Source organism: Polyodon spathula, chromosome 31 (genome assembly GCF_017654505.1).
Source record: "Polyodon spathula isolate WHYD16114869_AA chromosome 31, ASM1765450v1, whole genome shotgun sequence".
NCBI lineage: Eukaryota > Metazoa > Chordata > Actinopteri > Acipenseriformes > Polyodontidae > Polyodon > Polyodon spathula.
The window spans coordinates 3,766,720-3,788,800 of NC_054564.1; the positions used below are offsets into that span (position 1 = coordinate 3,766,720).

The 22,081-nt window shown below is 42.0% G+C and overlaps 1 protein-coding gene across 2 annotated transcripts in view; it reads right to left on the bottom strand.

Annotated features, from left to right (window-relative positions):
• Nucleotides 1-5,546: 5,546 nt before the first annotated feature.
• LOC121303142 (NPC1-like intracellular cholesterol transporter 1) overlaps nucleotides 5,547-22,081 on the bottom strand; it is a 28,110-nt gene continuing 11,575 nt past the window's right edge. The window contains exons 8-18 of one of the 2 annotated variants that reach the window (XM_041233636.1): nucleotides 21,815-22,080; nucleotides 20,645-20,734; nucleotides 18,350-18,540; nucleotides 17,398-17,525; nucleotides 16,396-16,519; nucleotides 13,966-14,021; nucleotides 13,304-13,454; nucleotides 12,333-12,564; nucleotides 10,885-10,998; nucleotides 9,604-9,766; nucleotides 5,547-7,113 (exon numbers count right to left, since the gene is read on the bottom strand). In XM_041233636.1, the coding sequence (XP_041089570.1) occupies nucleotides 6,989-7,113; nucleotides 9,604-9,766; nucleotides 10,885-10,998; nucleotides 12,333-12,564; nucleotides 13,304-13,454; nucleotides 13,966-14,021; nucleotides 16,396-16,519; nucleotides 17,398-17,525; nucleotides 18,350-18,540; nucleotides 20,645-20,734; nucleotides 21,815-22,080 (1,640 nt within the window). In that variant the 3' untranslated portion in view covers nucleotides 5,547-6,988. Of the gene's footprint in view, nucleotides 7,114-8,877; nucleotides 9,767-10,884; nucleotides 10,999-12,332; nucleotides 12,565-13,303; nucleotides 13,455-13,965; nucleotides 14,022-16,395; nucleotides 16,520-17,397; nucleotides 17,526-18,349; nucleotides 18,541-20,644; nucleotides 20,735-21,814; nucleotide 22,081 lie in introns of those variants that run through there. The other variant, XM_041233635.1, reaches the window with a different exon arrangement.

A 22,081-nucleotide genomic window follows, 5' to 3' on the forward strand; every position in this document is an offset into this window, starting at 1 on the left:
AAAGTTTTAGAACACCTCCATTTTTCCAGTTTTTTTTTTTTAAATTTACGCAGTTTAATGTCTCAGTGTACTCTAAAATAAACCATAGAACAAATAAACAATTTGAGATAAAAAAGAAATCATGGAATCGTTTTGTTTAACAATTTAATCTAAATTTTTGACTCAAAGTAGACACCTTTTGCAGATATAACAGCCGAACACACTCGTGGCATTCTTTCTACAATGGAAATCAAATATTTTTCGGAAAGTTCTTGCCAACACTGTTGCAGAAGTTCCCACAAATGTGTTGCACTTGTAGGTTGGTTTGCTTTCACCCTTCTGTCCAGTTCATCCAAACCAGCTCGATGGGGTTTAAGTCTGGAGACTGTGCTGGCCATTCCATGATTTGAAGCCTACCGTCTTGTTCTTTTCTTCTAAGGTAGTTCTGACATAGCCTGGAGGTATGTTTTGGGTCATTGCTACTCTGTGCAATTCGCTGGCTCTGGATCCAGCAAAAGAGCCCCAGACCATCACTCTTCCTCCTCCATGTTTGACAGTTGGTGTCACACACCGAGGAACCATCGTTTCCGAAGATTTCAAATTTTGATTCATCAGTCCATAAGACCTTCTTCCAGTCGTCAGTAGTCCTCTGGCCTCTTTTTCTTATTTTGCCATCTTAGCAATGGCTTTCTTACTGCCACTTGACCTGTCATACCTGCAGCTCGAAGTCTTCTTTTGACAGTTGAAACTGAGACTTGCTTACTTCGACCAGTGTTAAGCTGTGCTTGAAGCTGTTGTCCTGTGAGCCGCCTATCACGCAAGCTATTGACTCTCAGAAACTTGTCTTCTGATTCTGTTGTGGCTTTGGGTCTGCCAGACCTCTTCCGGTCAGAGTTTCCTCCAGTTTCCAAGTGCCTTTTGATGGTGTAGGAAACTGTACTCACTGACACCTTGGCTTTCTTTGCAATTTCTCTAAAGGAAAGACCTACACTTTTAAGGGTTATAATGGTCTGTCTGTCTGTCTGTCTGTCTGTCTTCCTTTGTTAATTGCCTTTTTCTTGCCATTATGAGAGCAATATACTACTTCCTGCAGTACAGTACTGTCCAAGTAATGTTAAGAGGGTGTAGTAACACAGTCTCTTCCAACACTGCTTTTATACAGACAGAGGGTTTGTAAGTAATCAGCAAAAGTTGGGACACCTGTAGGAATTGTTAGCATCAACTTTCAAGGCTTAATTTACTTCCATTGCTGCAGATAAGCTGTAAGTTATTAACCCATTACTTGTTCCCTGAAAAAGGCCTTTTTGTATAACTCTGAAATGTACATTGTAACGATCACGCTGCACAGCTGAGAAGCAGTTGTAATGTCCTCCTTAAGGAGATACTATTGGCCCAATATCTATGACTAACTAAGTCAACAAGAAAGACAGACAGCAAAAGCAGGGACGTCAGAGGTGTCAATTTCACGAACAAATGGTTTATTGTTGTGAACTATAATGTAATAAATGAAATATAAGGACAACAACTTATTGCAGGAACGTTTAGTTAGGTGGAAGGTACAGGTGAGTAAGAAAGTAAAGTGAACTAAACAAACATCCAAACAGAATAACACTAAAGCGAAATGAATGCGGTGTCCGGTGGGCCTCCAATAAACCCCCCCACACACACACACACACACACACAAACACCACACCAATACAAAACCAACACACCGACAGGCAAAAAAGACAAAGGTGAATGAATAAGTATATGGGGAAAACAATTACAAAGATGGATGAAGGTAGATGAAAAAATAGCGATCGTAGAAAACGGTGAGTCTGTTGAGTAGTACCGGGATGAATGGTGAACAGCCGTTTGGAAAATATCAGGAATCAGGAATCAGAGGATCAGGAACAAAATGGTGACTGAACACACTAACAAAAACAAACCCTAAACAGGCCTTGAACAGCAACTAAACTTAAACAAGTAACAGTGTAAACAAAAAAGAAAGGTTTGGACAAAATACAAGATTTTAACAAAAGAGTAAATGGATGCACCTGTATGTATTTGTCTAAAATAAAGTTAAAGTTACACTGTAATTAAGTAATGTGCTGTTATTTGTAAAATGGATTCCTCAAGAGAAAAGGGAGTCTCCCCTGGCCTAGCCAGCCAGCTTTAATACCGGTACTGGCTTCCAAGAAGCTCTGAGATTGGAAGAGTGGATATCTGAATGAGCCAATGGGGGGGAGAGGATGAACAGAGGGTGATAGCAAGGGACTATGGGAATTTGAGTTTTAACCTGGCCAAGCTACTGACACTAATAAAAAGGTCAGGTGAGTGAAACTTACAACCACTTTATGGAGGAAGTGAATTGCTTTTCAGTTTTTGGTAACCTAAACTTTTTTTTAGCCTCTGGCAGTTTACCGTTTACCTTTGTACCATTTCAGGTTATTCACTGGGCTTGATTTCCTTAAATTTCAGCAAAAACTGGAAAAATGGGGGTGTTCTAAAACTTTTGACCGGTAGTGTATGTACTGTACATCTATTGAAATGCAACCAGTTTACAATAAAGCTTGTTCAAAGTCTGCAAGATTTGTTTCTATTTGTTATCACACTGTTCAATGTTATTTTCTTATTTAGAAGCTAACTATTTTTGAACTGCAATAGAGCGAGCCATGGTGAACACAATTTTACAAACTTAAAATAAACACCGAAAGTGTCCTTATTTGTAAAACTTAACAGGCAATTGAAAAACCAATTAACTGTACTGAACAAAAATATAGACGCAACATGTAAAGTGTTGGTCCCATGTTTCATGAGCTGAAATAAAAGATCCCAGAAATTTTCCATATGCTCAAAAAGCTAATTTCTCTCAAATTTTGGGCACAAATTTGTTTACATCCCTGATAGTGAGCATTTCTCCTCTGCCAAGATAATCCATCCACCTAACAGGTGTGGCATATCAAGAAGCTGATTAAACGGCATGATTATTACACAGGTGCACCTTGTGTTGGGGACATTAAAAGGCCACTCTAAAATGTGCAGTTTTGTCACACAGCAATGCCACAGATGTCTCAAGTTTTGAGGGCGCGTGCAATTGGCATGCTGACTGCAGGAATGTCCATCAGAGCTGTTGCCAGAGAATTGAATGTTCATTAATCTACTATAAGCCGCCTCCAACGTCGTTTTAGAGAATTTGGCAGTACGTCCAACCGGCCTCACAACCGCAGACCACGTGTAACCACGCCAGCCCAGGACCTCCACATCCGGCTTCTTCACCTGCGGGATCGTCTGAGATCAGCCACTTGGACAGCTGATGAAACTGTCAGTTTGCACAACCGAAGAATTTCTGCAAAAACTGTCAGAAACCGTCTCAGGGAAGCTCATCTGCATGCTTGTTGTCCTCACCAGGGTCTTGACCTGACTGCAGTTCGGCGTCGTAACCAACTTCAGTGGGCAAATGCTCACCTTCGATGGCCACTGGCACGCTCGAGAAGTGTGCTCTTCACGGATGAATCCCGGTTTCAACTGTACCGGGCAGATAGCAGACAGTGTGTATGGCGTTGTGTGGGCGAACAGTTTGCTGATGTCAATGTTGTGAACAGACTGCCCCATGGTGGCGGTGGGATTATGGTATGTGCAGGCATAAGCTACAGACAACCAACACAATTGCATTTTATCAATGGCAATTTGAATGCATAGAGATACCGTGACGAGATCCTGAGGCCCATTGTCGTGCCATTCATCCTCCGCCATCACCTCTTGTTTCAGCGTGATAATGCACGGCCCCATGTCGCAAGGATCTGTACACAAATCCTGGAAGCTGAAAATGTCCCAGTTCTTCCATGGCCTGCATAGTCACCAGACATGTCACCCATTGAGCATGTTTGGGATGCTCTGGATCGACGTGTATGGCAGCGTGTTCCAATTCCCACCAATATCCAGCAACTTCGCACAGCCATTGAAAAGGAGTGGGACAACATTCCAGAGGACAATCAACAGCCTGATCAACTCTATGCAAAGGAGCTGTGTCGCGCTGCATGAGGCAAATGTGGTCACACCAGATACTGACTGGTTTTGACCTACCATTTTTTTAAGGTATTTGTGACCAACAGATGCATATCTGTATTCCCAGTCATGTGAAATCCATAGATTAGGGCCTAATGAATTCATTTCAATTGACTGATTTCCTTATATGACCTGTAACTCAGTAAAATCTTTGAAATTGTTGCATGTTGTGTTTATATTTCTGTTCAGTATATTTCTTTTTTTTATGTATATTTTTTAAAAACACATTTTCATCAGTTTATTAACTTCAAAGATATGTTACATAACCAAAATTTACACCACCATTACAGTCCCAGTGCAATCATTATACGCTCTGGGAAAACTATTTAAACTCACAATATTGTTATGAGTTACCCAGTTCCCTTTCAATTCAAAGACGGTAGGCCGATCTACCAGAATACTCGACTCCGCTGATTTTCAATGGAGACTTCAGTCTCACTGCACGCAAAGCATTGTGTTATATAGAGAGTAAGGCAAAAAAAATTCTATAGAGAGTCAATGCAGGTGTACGAAACGATTTTTAATTACTGTATGAATTGACAAATTTGTGGACGAATTGCTAGACAAATTGATCAGTTCACAAATTGACAAACAAATTGACACACTAATGGCTGGATAGTTTTGGCACAAATGGCGCTCCATACCAATGCAAAGGAACTGATTCCGATTCTCCGCCCCCCTTATGTGTTCTCACGCATGACCCCTTGGTAAACGAATGCAGCTACCTTTACAATCTGCGGCTGCTACGTTGTTTCCCTTACAGGTCGATACGTTCTTGCAACGGAGCCTCACCTTTTTCCAGACTGTATGACTTCCAGACCCAGGAAAGAACTGTCAGGTCAGCCCGTCAAAAAAACTCTGTTCTCGCTTAGTACCCTTATTGTTCGGGAGGGAGATTTACAACCAAGGTTAATTGTATTTCTGTCACATACCCCCAGTGCCATACTAAGCCAGTTGCAAGGGCAGTCGTTCATTCCAGTCTCCGGGTCTCTGCACTGACCGATATACAAAGCACTTTTAAACCCATGTTTATGGCCGCAGTCATAGGATGCACTTTTGAGGTCGTCTTCGTCTGGATTTTTTTTACTAAAAAAACATTGTTAGCTTTATTAAACTTTAGTACTGTAGTTTGTAATAGAAGTTCCTCATGTTCTCTTCATTGCATCACAAGGACAACTGACTGAAATGTACAATTGTGTGTGAATTTGGGGGGGGGGGGGGGGGGGGGGGGTGACTTTTGTATCTGCAAACATTTAAAATATGCACCAGTTATCAGAGACCCACGCACCAAAATTACAGCGGTCAGACGCTATATAAGAATTTTCATAACAAAATCAGTAACGATTCTTAAGTTAATTTTTAAATGAAGGTTCTGCCTATAGAATAAAGAATAAATCGGAATGATGTTCTGGCTCGACTGCGTCACTTTAATGTGCTGTCAGCCTCTGGAAGTGTGCTTGTGGAATGGCAAAGTTTCGGTGGGTAGAGAGTAACAGATTAAAAAAACAAACTCCCAGATATTTATAAAAACAAAGTGACAGTTTAATAATCTAGTGTTCTGGTAGTACAGTACATGTAATTCCATTTTTTATGATAACAGCTTATATGTTATATTTTAAAATACTGACATTTTTGTAAAATACTTACAAAGAAACAATTACAACCCATTTACATTGTACAAGTTGGCTGTTCTGATAAAGATTTACAAAATAAAAACCTGAAATTGCTCAGAATTTGCAGTACAGATTCCCAGCACCCCTGTCCGTAGATCTCAGTGCTACAGTTAGATACAATAGTAATCTCATCGCTGCCAGCATGTTTCATTGTGCAATATCAAATACTCAGGTTTTCTGTGGGCAGGTATTACAGGAAACCCAAACAAGCCTTTGGAAAACGTGTTCATTTCACAACTAGACTTTGAAAAATATGTTAATTTCAAAGCTGCCTTTCTCTCATTTGCCTTCATCTGTACAACTTACTCCCAATCCCTGACAGTGCACTTCAGTATTGTGTGATTTGGAGGCCCTTTGGCATCTCATTCTCCTTCAGATGGGGCCCAGGACTCCAATTCTACAGTTCACTGCGGGGATGAATCATTGCTATGGAAATGAGAAAATCAGGAAGTGAAATCAAAATAATTTTATATCAAAATGGATAAAAGAATGCTAATACAAATAATCACAGATACAAGCAGTGGTTTTAGATTAATCTCAGCAGGTTCTATAGTAATCCCTGTTATATTGTTCTTAATTCAGACAAACGCAAACCAGGGACGCCATGGTGTTGTGTAATTAACACGGTTTTATTCCATTTCATTAATACCTTAACTTAAAACTTTGATTTTCCATGTATTTGCACAGCCCTATAAATATGTTGTTGTATTGTAATGGAAAACGCTTTAATAACTGTTACTGCAGTGTTATTCACAACCTTCAAAAATCCCCTGAGGCTTAAAAATTGTGGCTGGGAGTTATTTTCATTTTTTATAAGCATGGAGAAGACCTTTGTCTGGTTGGCCCTTTGTCTGTGGTTTACAAGAATCCATGTGACTCCACTATAACCTTTCAGCTCTAGCCTCTATAAGTGGGGCCCATGCAATTCAAAAGCCCCAGTATCACAGCTCCATAAAATGAGGGCTCTTGTAACGTCCATTTAAACTTTATGATGACATACACTTTTTATTGCAAGTGTCTAGTTTATATTAAATAAAACTTTGGGTGAACATACACAGAAATGATGAACAACACATGACCTCCTACTTAGCCTTAAATGGCTGGAGTGCGCAGAACAAACGTGGTGAGTTGAGTTTGGACCAGAATGGGGAAGATATATTGTTGTAATCCATCAGACAACCCGGGGCCTTTGAGGTCTCCGGGCTTAATTAGTTTGCCTGTTGCTTAGTGTTCTCTTGCAACTGTGAATTAAGGTAGCTGCTGATATGCCCGTTGGACTGGGAGTCTTTCTAGTGGTCCTCGAAAGCATGGTTTGAATAGGAGTTACTGCCACTGATCTGAGTGATCTCAATTTCCTTATTGCTCCGGCTCTCCTGGCGCTGGAGCTCCAATAGCAGGGCTTTGTTAACTGGGCCTGTTTTTAGAAAGCAAAAAAAAAAAAAAAGGGTTGTTCATCCACCCTCTCAAAGAAGAAGCACACAGCACTGGAATTGCATTAATAAGGGTTATTCATCCACCCTCATTCAAAGAAGCAGCACACAGCACTGGAATTGCATTAATAAGGGTTATTCATCCACCCTCATTCAAAGAAGCAGCACACAGCACTGGAATTGCATTAATAAGGGTTATTCTCCACTCTCATTCAAAGAAGCAGCACACAGCACTGGAATTGCATTAATAAGGGTTGTTCTCCACCCTCACTCAAAGAAGCAGCACACAGCACTGGAATTGCATTAATAAGGGTTATTCTGCACCCTCACTCAAAGAAGAAGCACACAGCACTGGAATTGCTTTAATAAGGGTTATTCATCCACCCTCATTCAAAGAAGAAGCACACAGCACTGGAATTGCATTAATAAGGGTTATTCATCCACCCTCACTCAAAGAAGAAGCACACAGCACTGGAATTGCATTAATAAGGGTTATTCATCCACCCTCATTGAAGAAGCACACAGCACTGGAATTCCATTAATAAGGGTTATTCATCCACCCTCATTCAAAGAAGAAGCACACAGCACTGGAATTGCATTAATAAGGGTTGTTCATCCCATTCAAAGAAGAAGCACACAGCACTGGAATTGCATTAATAAGGGTTTTTCCACCCTCACTCAAAGCAAAAACTGGAATTGCATTAATAAGGGTTGTTCATCCACCCTCATCAAAGAAGAAGCACACAGCACTGGAATTGCATTAATAAGGGTTATTCATCCACCCTCACTCAAAGAAGAAGCACACAGCACTGGAATTGCATTAATAAGGGTTATTCATCCACCCTCACTCAAAGAAGAAGCACACAGCACTGGAATTGCATTAATAAGGGTTATTCATCCACCCTCATTCAAAGAAGAAGCACACAGCACTGGAATTGCATTAATAAGGGTTGTTCATCCACCCTCACTCAAAGAAGCAGCACACAGCACTGGAATTGCATTAATAAGGGTTGTTCATCCACCCTCACTCAAAGAAGAAGCACACAGCACTGGAATTGCATTAATAAGGGTTATTCATCCACCCTCATTCAAAGAAGAAGCACACAGCACTGGAATTGCATTAATAAGGGTTATTCATCCACCCTCACTCAAAGAAGAAGCACACAGCACTGGAATTGCATTAATAAGGGTTATTCATCCACCCTCACTCAAAGAAGAAGCACACAGCACTGGAATTGCATTAATAAGGGTTATTCATCCACCCTCATTCAAAGAAGAAGCACACAGCACTGGAATTGCATTAATAAGGGTTGTTCATCCACCCTCACTCAAAGAAGCAGCACACAGCACTGGAATTGCATTAATAAGAAGACTACAAAGACTACAATGAAACTCCTTACAGGACAGGACAATGGTCTATAACAGTTTCCCAAACTGCAGGTTGCAAAATAAGGCATGGCATATACAACTGTTTTGAAAAACCAATGTAAAGGACAGCATTCAAATAACTGTGTAACTACAGTGTGGTTATAAAAGAATTGACCCACTGCCAGCATCTTTCAATTAAAGATAGGGGCTGTACTGAAACTCACCTGAGTAATTAAAGATAAGGGCTGTACTGAAACTCACCTGAGCAATTAAAGATAAGGGCTATGCTGAACTCACCTAAGCAATTCTCTTTAATTGTTAGACAAATCTGTTTGTTAGACAGCATTCATTTATTATTTTTGAATTTTTAGAACATTTTTTTTAAGACAAAAAAAAAAAACTTAGTAATATATTTTTTTAAATATTGTTTTAAAACTCCCATATAATGGATGAGGCAAAATACCTTCAAATGTTTTTTTTTTTTTCTTACATGAAAAAAATCAATGTGGCCGTAGACCAGTATACCTGTGGTACTTCTATTAAAGGTGAAAACAGCTTCCATAGAAATATTTCATGTTTGATTGTCACTTGTAGGCACAATTCCTATCTTATAGACCCTTGTCCTTTTTTGTCCAACAATGTTGAAATAGAATATAATAGAATAGAATAAGCAAGATGCCTGTCTGAAAAGAAGTAGTTTTAGAACTTTTTTGCAGCTAACAATTTTCATTGTAACACTTAGTATCTGGTGCTACTTCAGGTTAAGGAAGCGCTCAGTTTCTTTTACTTATTCTTGGGTTATCTGTTTGCATTTGCGCTTCCTCTTACTGCCAGAAAGCATGTCAGTCAATAGGAAAGCACCAGAAGGGGTGGGGATGATGCTCAAAGTATAACACTAACTTAAAGGAGCTTGCAAACAGAGATTTCTAAACAAGTGAAGTACCAAATAGAAAATAAAAATACATGTTTACTGTAGCAGGCATTTCTTTCAAAACAGGACAATTGAGACCAATACACAACCTGTAAGAGTGCTGGGATTATTTCAGTAGCTACAACCACTGTCAAGGTGTAACAACAGTTGTCAGATTTTGTTACAAGCTGCTTACCGAGGTAGCTCAGAAGCACGGGCAGGAAGACCAGGCCGTGCAGCATCCCCAGCAATGTGATGACCAGGTTGAGCCGGAAGAAGAAAATCTGGATGAGCTGCGCCTTGGCGAATGCCAGGACTATGATGCCAGGGAGGTTCGTCATCGCAACGCCCGCAAACACCTGGGCAGGGGGGGGAGGCTGCATTAACTCACACTGGACCAGTCTACCTCCCTTACTTATGAAATGGCAACACCATATTCTAGAAATACATGAAGAAAAGTGCAATGACATTTCGACTAGAAGTCTTCAAATGAATCTCCATCAAATCCATTGGATTGAATTGAATGATCTAGAATGACAGCTAAAAGCTTCCTGTCATTTGTTACATAATATGGTTTCCATACAGAGTAGAGATACTAGTATCAATGTGAATTGTGCAATACAGATCTATGCATTTTTGTATAAACTATCATAATATTTCAGTCTGGCTGTTTAAAATGGTATGTCTATTAATGTAATTAACAATACATGAAAAGCCATTTTGTCCAATATATGATGTTTAATATGTATTTTTAAACGGTGATTTTCATTTTCTTAATGTCTGATTAATAAAGCAATTCCACAGAAAACATAGGAGTTTACCAGCCTGTCAGGGTGCAACAGTCTACAATAGGATAGGGGAATAAAATGTAAAGAAAGTGGCCCCTTTTTCACTGTTGCAACCTGACACTGCATGTAAGCTCTTGGATAGCTAATTTACTAGCTGCAGTGTCTTAAACTGAAACTATGAATAACAAATGGGCATAGATACACATATTATATAATATTCACTTTGAGTGGGGTTATCACTCCTGGACTTGTATATAGGTCTGTAGTTTTGACAGAGATTTATTATTTAAAGAAAAAAACTGCACTGGGGCAAAGCTTTGTAAAGCCCAGAGTCGTACACCGGGGCAGTCAGTCCTAATGTGACAGACAGACAGAGGGACAGGGAGGGGAGATACACTGAGCACTGCCCATGTTACCAGACAAAGAGACAGGGGTGGGAGATACATTCAGCACTGCCCATGTTAGCAGACAGGGGGATGGAGTGGAGATACATACAGCTCTGCCCATGTTAGCAGACAGAGGGACAGAGAGGAGAGATACTTACAGCTCTGCCCATGTTAGCAGACAGAGGGACAGGGAGTGGAGATACAAACAGTGGTGTCCATGTTAGCAGACAGGGGGACAGAGTGGAGATACATACAGCGCCGCCCATGTTAGCAGACAGAGGAACAGAGAGGAGAGATACTTACAGCGCTGCCCATGTTAGCAGTGGCCTCCTTGGCTCTCTCCAAGTGGGTGGGTTGGGTGCTGATGGCAAAGGAGCGGGTCAGGTGAGAGACAAACTCCACAGAAATGCCAACAGCCTGTGAAAAACAACACAGTTCAAATCAGTCAAGACACAGAGGATGTAACTAATACAAAATGAATTATGAACATCATACATTAACCACTGTGTGTGTGTGGAGTTACTTTTAAAAAGTAATCTGTTACAGTTACAAGTTACAGTAACTTATTACATTGAAAAAAGGTAAGAAGTTCAAGTTACAAATAGTTACTTCTCAAGTACAGTTTACATTTTAATAAGCTATTTTGGTCAGGCTGCAGCTCAAAATATCCAGCTCTCGATCCCACTCCTCTGACGCCATTTTCTAGCAAGATGACAGGAACATTGCGTCCTGACTTCCATGTTATGCATTAGCCATAGTATGTAAATGTAACGGAAAGGAACTAGAATAGATATTTTTTATGTACATTTTAAAGGAACCATTACAGTTAATTAGTCAGATTAGAGTAATGTAGGGGGTTTGCAGATTAAACCATGAGAAAAGACACAACCGCATCCTGGAATAGCACCAAGGCTGTGAAATGGAATGCAGGTGCAACTGGAGGAGATAAGGAACAGGTGCAAAGCAGCGCCAAGCATTCTGTATAATGTGAAAATCACTATGAGAAGATACAGTACCTTTCATTCTGTATAATGTGCAAATCATTATGAGAAGATACAGTACCTTTCATTCTGTATAATGTGCAAATCATTATGAGAAGATACAGTACCTTTCATTCTGTATAATGTGCAAATCATTATGAGAAGATACAGTACCTTTCATTCTGTATAATGTACACATCACTATGAGAAGATACAGGACCTCTCATTTCCGGCAGTGTAGAGGTACAGAACTACACACATGAGCATTAGTTGTTGATGGACATACTTCAGGGCATATTCACAACAAATCGAACTCCATGGTAAATTTGCTTTTTTTTAAAAACTAATTATTTATCACGTGTGAAAAATCAACAGCTAACGATTTTTCTAAATATCTAGATGTCATATTGGGCATAGAACATTACACAACTATAATATAAACAAGCATTCTGTTTTAACAGCAGCTCATGAGTGCAGTCTATGAAGCTCTGTTTTGTCACATCAATGTTAGTCTGTTACTCGTTTGTCATTTTGCCTCAGCAGTGTCTTCAAGGTCAAAGCATCCTACTGGCTACAAAGCATGTCCGTCATGGGAAGCAGCAGGTTACTGACAGGAAAGAAGCCCCTGAAGGGGCGGGGAAATTCCACTCTTCAAGTGAAATGACCCAGGAAGTGCAAAATAGTCCAAAAGCATGGCACAAAGACACGGTCCACAACTGGAGGCTTAAAGAATGTGGTTCTGTATTGCTTGGGAGAGGGGGCCTCACTCACCGTGACCAGGTTGATGAGCGACACGGCATTGTAGTCAATGCTCCACAGGGTCATGACCCCCACGGTATCCACGGTGATCATGATGATGGTGATAAGGTTGAGGAGGCCGGAGCGCATGTCCATGCCCAGCAGGATACTGCACACCACGAAGGTGGGGAGCAGACACAGCGACAGGATGAAGAGCCCTTCCTGCACGATCGTCAGGTACTGCTCAAAATACACGTACGTGATCCTGCAGGGGAAAGCAAAACACAAATCCTGATTTTCTGGTTTTATTGATATTGTATTGGTTAACTTGAGAAGGTGTGCCTATTTAGAGCAGAACAACATTTAAGGTCATTCCAGTCCATAGTACCTGGTTAATCTCAGAACTTTGACGAGCCTGGACTTAAAGGATCCCAGTGGTTTGGTGTAAACATCATAGCTAGATAACCCATTCCATCACCCACTGAGTAAACAAGAGTCCCCTACCCTCTGATCAACCGTGTCCTCGTTTCTGTGCTATGCTTAAAGTATTGGCTACATTAACTTTGTCTACATTTAAGATTTTAACGACATCAAGCAATGACGTATAATTCTTCTTTCTCCTGGCTCATTCCTCTAAACCCTGGGATTAGTCTGGCTGCTCTTTGCTCTTTAAGGTCACAGTGTTCTTTTAGTAATGGCCAGAATTAAATAGCACAACCTCTTTTGATGAAGTAAGTGGAATGGACAGCGCTGTGTGATTCTGTCCCATCGGTGAGATGAGATGAAAATTATTAAAAGATTAGAAGATTTAAAGATGTATTGCAGACAGCCCGGCTCTTTCCCACAGTGGTTAAGATCCGTCTAAGCGGGTGCTGGTTCGTGCCCAGCCTCCGCCTTGTTAAATAAGCAAGCATTCTGTTTGCATGTTTAAAAGTCTGCCCACACTGTCTGCACGCTGACCGTGGTGCTGTAAGCAAGGCAGAGGACTCTGGGGGTGCTCTTACGTGTAAGGGAAGACCTGGAAGTCAGGGTCTGTGCCTGGAATCTGCCTCATGCTCCTGGTGATGTTGTCAGCGAGCTCCCTGGCTCTCCTCAGGGCCTCCGTGAACGCCTCTGAATTGGTGAGGGGGGTGTGGTAGGCCATGAAACGTGAGGCTGTAAAGGGGGGGAGAAGGGATGAGACAAAGCCCTGCTTATTCATTCAACTAACTTTAAATGTCATTTTAAACACCAACTAGCTTTAAAATCTTTTGTATTATTTGTTCACATATCCTGTCTTTTTCTGACATTTTCAATAATTGTAAACAGTTCTGAGGTCTCTAATATTGAGTTGCTCTTATTTTTCTCTATATCTGTCTTTATCTGTTTTTAGCAAGTCTGGAGAACTGCCTAGCACTGAACTGGCTTCCTTGTTCCATTTCAATCATGTGACAATGTGATCTTTCAACTCTGCAGGCCCAGCCTACTCCATATAAATACAGAGGATGAGCAGGTGGGACCAGCCAAGTTTAAAGGTTCCACTGTCACATGAATTCAATGGAATGAGGAAGTCTGTTTAAAGACAGACACAGGGTAAAAGTGATAATAACAATACTGGAGCAGCAAAACCCAGAACCACTTTGAAGAATGTGTAACACGTCCAGCTGGGATTCTAATCAAATTGTACCTAATATTTCTCCATCCGCTCCTCTAACAACAGCTTTGTCATAGGCTCCCAGGCCCCTGGAAGAAAAAAAACAGAACAAACCAGGTAATCTATCTTTAAAATCGAACTAGTGGGCTCCCCGAATGTATGACACCCTGCACACTGTGTAGCAGTGTTTTTACCAGGCGAGTCATACAACCAGAGATCGCAAGTTCGAATCCTGGTTGTGCGAGGCAGCCGGTCTTTGCTGGGGACTCCAGGGAGCGCCGCATTGGCTTTGGCGCTGCCGGGGGTGGGGAGGTGGGATCCGGCTTAGACTGTATATCTTCACCGATCTGCGGCGACCCCTACAGGCCAGGTGCTGCATAAGCTTGGGGGCAGAGATTTGCTGGTCTGGTCTTTGTCTCCAGAGGCTGGTAGCCAGCAAACATCCTCTGTCAAGTTCCTGGGTGTAAAAAGATGCCGATTGGCCCATGGAATCGGAGGACACCGACTGAGCCTCGGATCCCTGAGCTGTGTGGGGAATCGCCTCAGTGAAGGAGAAATAATAATAATAATAATAATAATAATAATAATAATAATAATAACTGTAACTCCAAATTTGGAGAAAACCGGGGGTAAAATAATTGGAAAGTCTAAATTAAAAAGAAATGGAATTAGTTTCCTGAAAGGGGAGAGGGGCTTGGTCACACTGAAGTTAGTTCTCTTTGGGAGACAGATATTGCAAACCTTACTTGGTTACTTTACTGCATTGCTCATCAAGTCATTGCTGAAGACTTGAGAGCACGTCAGCTTGGGCTGCCTGTCCTGTTGCGTTTCTGCTACCTTTAACCTGAGATCAGCTATTTTTTTATTTTAGTTTTTTTTTTGTTTCTGCCCTTTCTGATTGATGGCCTGTGTCTTGTACCTTGTTTTTCACTGGCTGTAAATAAAAAGCACACCGTTTAAAAAACTGCTTTTGTGTTGGACTGGCTGATTGTGGCTTTTAGTATTCATGAGGGATCCAGCATTGCTCGGCTGAGCAGACCCTGTGACAGAAATGAATGTACACAGCTGGGCTACCTGCTGTTCTGTTGTTGTGAGTTTGCACTCACAGCTTTCAATAGTTGGGATAACAGCGCCATCAGGTGTGCAAATGTTCTAACTGCAGCATGGAACAAAGAGTAAAATGCAGACATCTAAGATGGAAACTGTTTGTGAACCATTAAGATATTTGAAACTGTGATTGGAGGTATTGTTGGTAGTGCATGCCCTGCACCTAGTTCTGATATTTAGAGCTAGCCTGTGCCTAGGAAATGTGGTGCAGACAGTCAGTCCAGGAGGCAGACAGTTGTACCTGCATAATACCACCATGCACTTTATATCATTAGATTCATGGGCCCACAATACAATGGGAGGTAATAGGGACAGGCTCCTGAAAATATCACTTGTTATTATCACTCACAAGTGTAACATACTAATTTCATAAATCTTACACATTTTGCACTTCCATTAGCTACATAGGTCTCAAATATAGTTTTCTTTAAAGAAACACAAGTTTCAGTGCACGTGTATTTTCATTTTAAAGCAGTCGTCTGCTACTACACAAGGTTAAAGAAAGTTACCAGTTTGCCTGCCTTGCCTTCCAGGAAGTCTGATACTGCTCTACTTTCCTGCCCATTTCACTCCAGTAGCGTTTTCTGAGTCAAAGTATGTTAGTGGACCAAAGCTTGTCAGTCAATAAAGGAAATAGCTGCTTGGTTATTGACAGGAAAGAAGCCTCCAGGTGAAATGACCCAGGAACTGCAAGGCAGTCTAAAAGCATGGCTTGCAAACAGGCATTTCTTTAAACTAGTGTAGTATCAGATATATGAAAATACATGTGTTTCTTTCAAAACGGAGGAGAAAATGTACAGAACTATTTTGTTAGCTCCAGTTACAGCTGTACTCCATTTAATATCCCTTTGGAAAGTAAAAGCCTAAGTTAAGAAGGGTTACATTTAAGTAAGTTGCTGTACAGTATTTTAATGTTCTGAAGTAGCAAAATATAGCATTCAGATCAATGCAATGTGTAAGTTTACATCTTTCTTTTGTTTTAATTATTGTGCAGTTGTACATGTACAGTGTAATAGATTGGATATTAAAAATGCTTTTTATTAAATGAACACAATTCAATGCAGTAACCGTACTACTGTATATTTAACTTCAACCTCTGCAAAACAGGGTTGCATGAACTCTTGTTGTGTGTTTTAATGTTTATTTTCCCAGATTATTGGTGACATGAAAAAAGGTTTGATTGTATTAGCACTGAGTTGAGACGTCTGCCATTTAATTTATTACATTTCTTTTGGTATTTCCAAAGAGCTCCCTCTTGAATTGATTACTGCTGTAAGACATTCACACATCCATGGAGTGTAACATTTTGATTATAGCATTACATCTCAAAGGGTTTGCCTGCGTAGATAAACTCACCCTTTGGAGCACTGTAGGTTAGGCAGGTCGCTCAGGAAGTTGGGGAGGTATTGATTGAACTGCTCAACAGTGGGTCTCACTGTGCCAGAACCCAGTGGCATACATTTTTTCAAGCAGAGAGAGGCTGCAAGAGAAGAGAGGAGTCAGTCCAACACATTGAGGGTTGTCTCGTGTTAGTGAAGGATACAGACATTTTGTCTAACAGGATATCAGTAAGAATACTGCACCTACGCATTGGAAGGGACTGCGGCAGGCTATAACTTTTTACAAGGCAGTGCGGAGCTCGCGCCTTCTGACGGGTGCTGGGTGCAAAGAAGTGCATTCTTTTTTTATAAAGTCTTTTTCAAATTCCTCCATTTAAATCTCCTCATCTAAATACACATTTAGATCAAAGTTTAATTCCATCTTGGCATATTTGGTCTTTTGTCAATATCAACCTTTTATAATAAGTTTGTTTAAATGATATGCAGTATGACCCACTTACCAACTATTCTGAAAATGTACCTGAACATGAAGATGTAATATTATGAGTACCAATCAATGGCAATTAACTGCCAGGACCCCCTTGAAATGAGATGTATATCTCAAGGGTTCTATCCTGGTTCTTTTGAATATGACGTTCCACATTGTTTTAAAAATCCGTCTGAAGCAAATTTTCCTCTCATCTGGGGAGCTGAATTGTCAGTTTACGGTAAAAGGGAGGATATTTCTTATTTTGAAATCAACACACAGCACAATGAATGGATTTATTTAATACCTGCCGATAAATATAAGCAATTATAAGAACAAGCACGAGTATCAGGGCACCCCTACCTTTTGGATGCAGTTTGGCAAAATATGATGTTTATTTTAAACGGTATTGATAATTGTAAGAGTCCGATGACTCTCGTATGTGTGTTCACTGTTTATTATCTGTCTTCCTTATTTTTTTAATGGGTTACAAGCTGTTGTGGACTAATTTTCTTACAGAATTCTGGTATGAATATAAAGAGGGATTCTTACTGCTTGTTGACGGACAGAATTTCCCCTGTTGGGGACCAAAGGAGTGTAAACGACAGCACTTCGAAATCGGGTTCAGCCAGTCGATAAAGTCATCAACCCAAGAGGAGGCTGGGATTGCCAGAAAGGATCTTTGGAAAAGAAAACAAAATAAAGAATAAGTCCACAGTATTCCAACATTATGAAATGTTTCCTAAAATGAAGATCAATTAATTGATAGTCAATATACTTGTAAAAAAATTAAGAGCAACTTAACACAGTATGTATTTTACATCCTGTTGAGAATATTTCATGCCATTTCATCTGGTGAAGTTTAAAGAACCCCTGTGGTCTCTAAAGGACTCTCAAACAAGTCTTCTCAACAAGTACAGCCAGTACACTCAGAGTGTAACCATTCGTCTATCCCCTGTCCCTGTCTAGTGGATCAGAAAAACACATATTTGTTCTACTACAGTGGTTTTTCTTAAACCACAAGAGGCAGTGTTGCAGTGAGACAGGTTAATGGTACATTATTGTGTACCGGCTGTACCGAGAGAGAGGCGATGCTTGAGAGTATATAGACAGCAGAGGTGTTTTAAGCTTTTAAAAAGTTACCAGGATGATTTGAAGCAGAAAAACACCAAACTTCTCTTTCAGCACCCTTGTATTGCAGTGAATTGCTTTAATGGACAGTAAAGTACTTTTATAAGCCCCTATTAAACTCTTTGGGCTATTTAAGACCTGAAGAAATTGTGCTAATGAGGATGTGTCTATGCAAACGGCACCAGGTCAGCAGGATCTGGAATCCCAGTGATATGGTATCATGTCCTAACTTCAATTAAAAGGGTAATTGAAATGAAACATGTATTTGTGCAGCACAACATAAGCTGTCAATGAATTGTACTGTCACCCCTATTGGGTCTATCAGACAGAGCTGAATGGGGCAGCTGAGAACAGAGCTGAGAAAGGTGCTTACTCTTTGGGGAATCTTGTGGCATACTGGATTTTCTGTGTCATGGAGTTGTTGTTACAGCCCACACTGGAGCAGACCCCATTCATGCCCTCAATGCTGGAGAAGTTGTACCCTCGCGTGGTCACAAAGTAGGTGGGGATGCCCACCTCGAAATACTTGTACAGGTACTTGAAGTAATCCAGCATGTAGGAGTCCTACAGAGACAGAGAACACGAGAGAAGATTGAAAGAGGGAGAGAGGTAACGGGCAGGGTTGTGTGATCAATGCTGGGGAAGTTACTTACAAATAATCTGTTACAGTTACTTCTCAGGCACAGTTTACACTTTACAGATTATTGTGCGGTCATGTGACATGGTTTGATTTGCACTGTTGAAGCATTTTCTGATTTCCACGTTATGCACTCGCTGCGCTCCATTTTAGAAACGTAATGTGACTACATTTTTTTTTCACCTTAAAGTTCCAAGTTACTGTAATGTGTTACTCCCCAACGCTGTGTATGTGGAGGGAGGGGGGTGATACAGACAGGGTGGATGTGAGGGGAGGGGGGTGATACAGACAGGGTGGATGTGAGGAGAGGAGGGGTGATACAGACAGGGTGGATGTGAGGGGAGGAGGGGTGATACAGACAGGGTGGATGTGAGGAGAGGAGGGGTGATACAGACAGGGTGGATGTGAGGAGAGGAGGGGTGATACAGACAGGGTGGATGTGAGGGGAGGGGGGGTGATACAGACAGGGTGGATGTGAGGGGAGGGGTGATACAGACAGGGTGGATGTGAGGGGAGGGGGGGTGATACAGACAGGGTGGATGTGGAGGGAGGGGGGGTGATACAGACAGGGTGGATGTGAGGGGAGGGGGGGTGATACAGACAGGGTGGATGTGAGGGGAGGGGGGGTGATACAGACAGGGTGAATGTGAGGAGAGGAGGGGTGATATAGACAGGGTGGATGTGAGGGGAGGGGGGTGATACAGACAGGGTGGATGTGAGGGGAGGGGTGATACAGACAGGGTGGATGTGAGGGGAGGGGGGGTGATACAGACAGGGTGGATGTGAGGGGAGGGGGGTGATACAGACAGGGTGGATGTGAGGGGAGATACAGACAGGGTGGATGTGAGGGGAGGGGGGGTGATACAGACAGGGTGGATGTGAGGGGAGGGGTGATACAGACAGGGTGGATGTGAGGGGAGGGGGGGTGATACAGACAGGGTGGATGTGGAGGGAGGGGGGGTGATACAGACAGGGTGAATGTGAGGAGAGGAGGGGTGATACAGACAGGGTGGATGTGAGGAGAGGAGGGGTGATACAGACAGGGTGGATGTGAGGAGAGGAGGGGTGATACAGACAGGGTGGATGTGAGGAGAGGAGGGGTGATACAGACAGGGTGAATGTGAGGAGAGGAGGGGTGATACAGACAGGGTGGATGTGAGGAGAGGAGGGGTGATACAGACAGGGTGGATGTGAGGGGAGGGGGGGTGATACAGACAGGGTGGATGTGAGGGGAGGGGGGTGATACAGACAGGGTGGATGTGAGGGGAGGGGGGGTGATACAGACAGGGTGGATGTGAGGAGAGGAGGGGTGATACAGACAGGGTGGATGTGAGGAGAGGAGGGGTGATACAGACAGGGTGGATGTGAGGAGAGGAGGGGTGATACAGACAGGGTGGATGTGAGGAGAGGAGGGGTGATACAGACAGGGTGAATGTGAGGAGAGGAGGGGTGATACAGACAGGGTGGATGTGAGGAGAGGGGGGGTGATACAGACAGGGTGAATGTGAGGAGAGGAGGGGTGATACAGACAGGGTGAATGTGAGGAGAGGAGGGGTGATACAGACAGGGTGAATGTGAGGAGAGGAGGGGTGATACAGACAGGGTGAATGTGAGGAGAGGAGGGGTGATACAGACAGGGTGAATGTGGAGGAGAGGGGGGGTGATACAGACAGGGTGAATGTGAGGAGAGGAGGGGTGATACAGACAGGGTGGATGTGAGGGGAGGGGGGTGATACAGAGGGTGGTTGTGGGGGGAGGAGGGGTGATATTGACAGGGTGTGAGGGGAGGGGGGGGTGATACAGACAGGGTGAATGTGAGGAGAGGGGGGTGATACAGAGGGTGGTTGTGGAGGGAGGTGGTGATACAGCCGAGACCTGTGTAGCTAATGGCATTGTAAAACAGGTAAGATTTATGGTTATTTTGTTAGCTACAATTATTTTAAGACCCACTCATAATGAATGCAAACTGCAAACAAATGTAACAATATTTGAACTTCTTTATCACGCAACGTTGAGATGTGACTCTCTCACCGTCGGCACTGACAGGTCCTGATCCAGACCCACTCTCACATGGAACATCAGGAAGAAGCAGGCACAGAACATGAACAAGAACAGCAGCATCTGCAGACAGAAGAACCAACACAGCGTTCATTAGGGTTTCACTGTGACTCCCCTCAGGGAGAGGACAATGGCCCTAAATCACATCTGCCATGGGTAACCGATTTCCAGTTTCACTGGAGTCAATTCAGCTGGGTATTTTTCATACCTGCGCTATTCCTAACCTGTAAAACATTTGTTATTTTTAAACTGGAACATCCCAACTCTTATACATTGACACAGCCATGGCTGCAACTAGCTATGAGGACACCAAGGCCGTGTCCTCTGTTGTTTTTTTGCATCATCAATGCTGATGCTAGTGTAAAAATTCTGGAAAAGTACAAAGCACTCCTTAATTTTCTCTCTTGCTTTTCTGTGTAACGTTGATTTGGAGGTTGAATAGCAAATACCAAGCAGTCATATAAATACTGCAGCTATAGCCCGAAACCTGAGTTTGACCTTGGTAGAATACCAACTGTGGTTACAATGTTGGACACAACTATTAATCAACTTGCATGTAAGTCACTGACTCATCTCAATTATCTTAACTAAGTATCAAAGTGCCAAGAAACATGGACCCAAGTGTCCAAATATGCAAGGAGTATAATAAGACATAGAAAAAGTGCACAGCAGCACTGTATTATGTAGTTTTATTTATCTTCTCAAGGTTGTGTATGCATCCGCGGGGTGGGGGTGTGTGTTTGTGTGACACCACTATATATCTTGTATGTCTAGCTCTTGCTACATAGAACTGTTCCAGTTTGAGAACGGTTCCAGATTATATATATATATATTATATATATATCATATATATATATATATATATATATATATATATATATATATATATATATATATATATATATCATTACTTTATAACATGCAATTGGGCTTTTATTGTGTTGCTAAAATGTTTATATCGATACTGCTTGACAGCTTAACTGCAATTTACTGCAAAAGTCTGTTCTTCAGGTGTAAGTGGAAAAGAAACAGGTGTTTTTAATGTGTTCTTGTAATAACCTTTTACTCTTTGGTAATAATCTTCAAAACCTTTAAGAACATGTGTAAAGATGATTAAATCACTGAAGTGGGAGGAGTCCATACCACTATAATCCTGGTGGTGCTATGCAAGAGGAAGGGAGCGTAGTAGTCTCTCATGAGTGGAAGTAGGAAGCCGTCGCTCTTCTTCTTCCTCGTGGCGTTCTTCACCGGCACACAGCAGAGCACGTCACAGCGGGAGCTGTCCTGCCGCCGGGCATCTAGAGACAGGAGTGCCACGAACGCAGACATCTGGAGCAGGAAGTCCAAGAAAACGGCGAGGGCTGCGTACAACGCGAATGACCTCACTGCAGGCATAGTACTGAGGGCTCC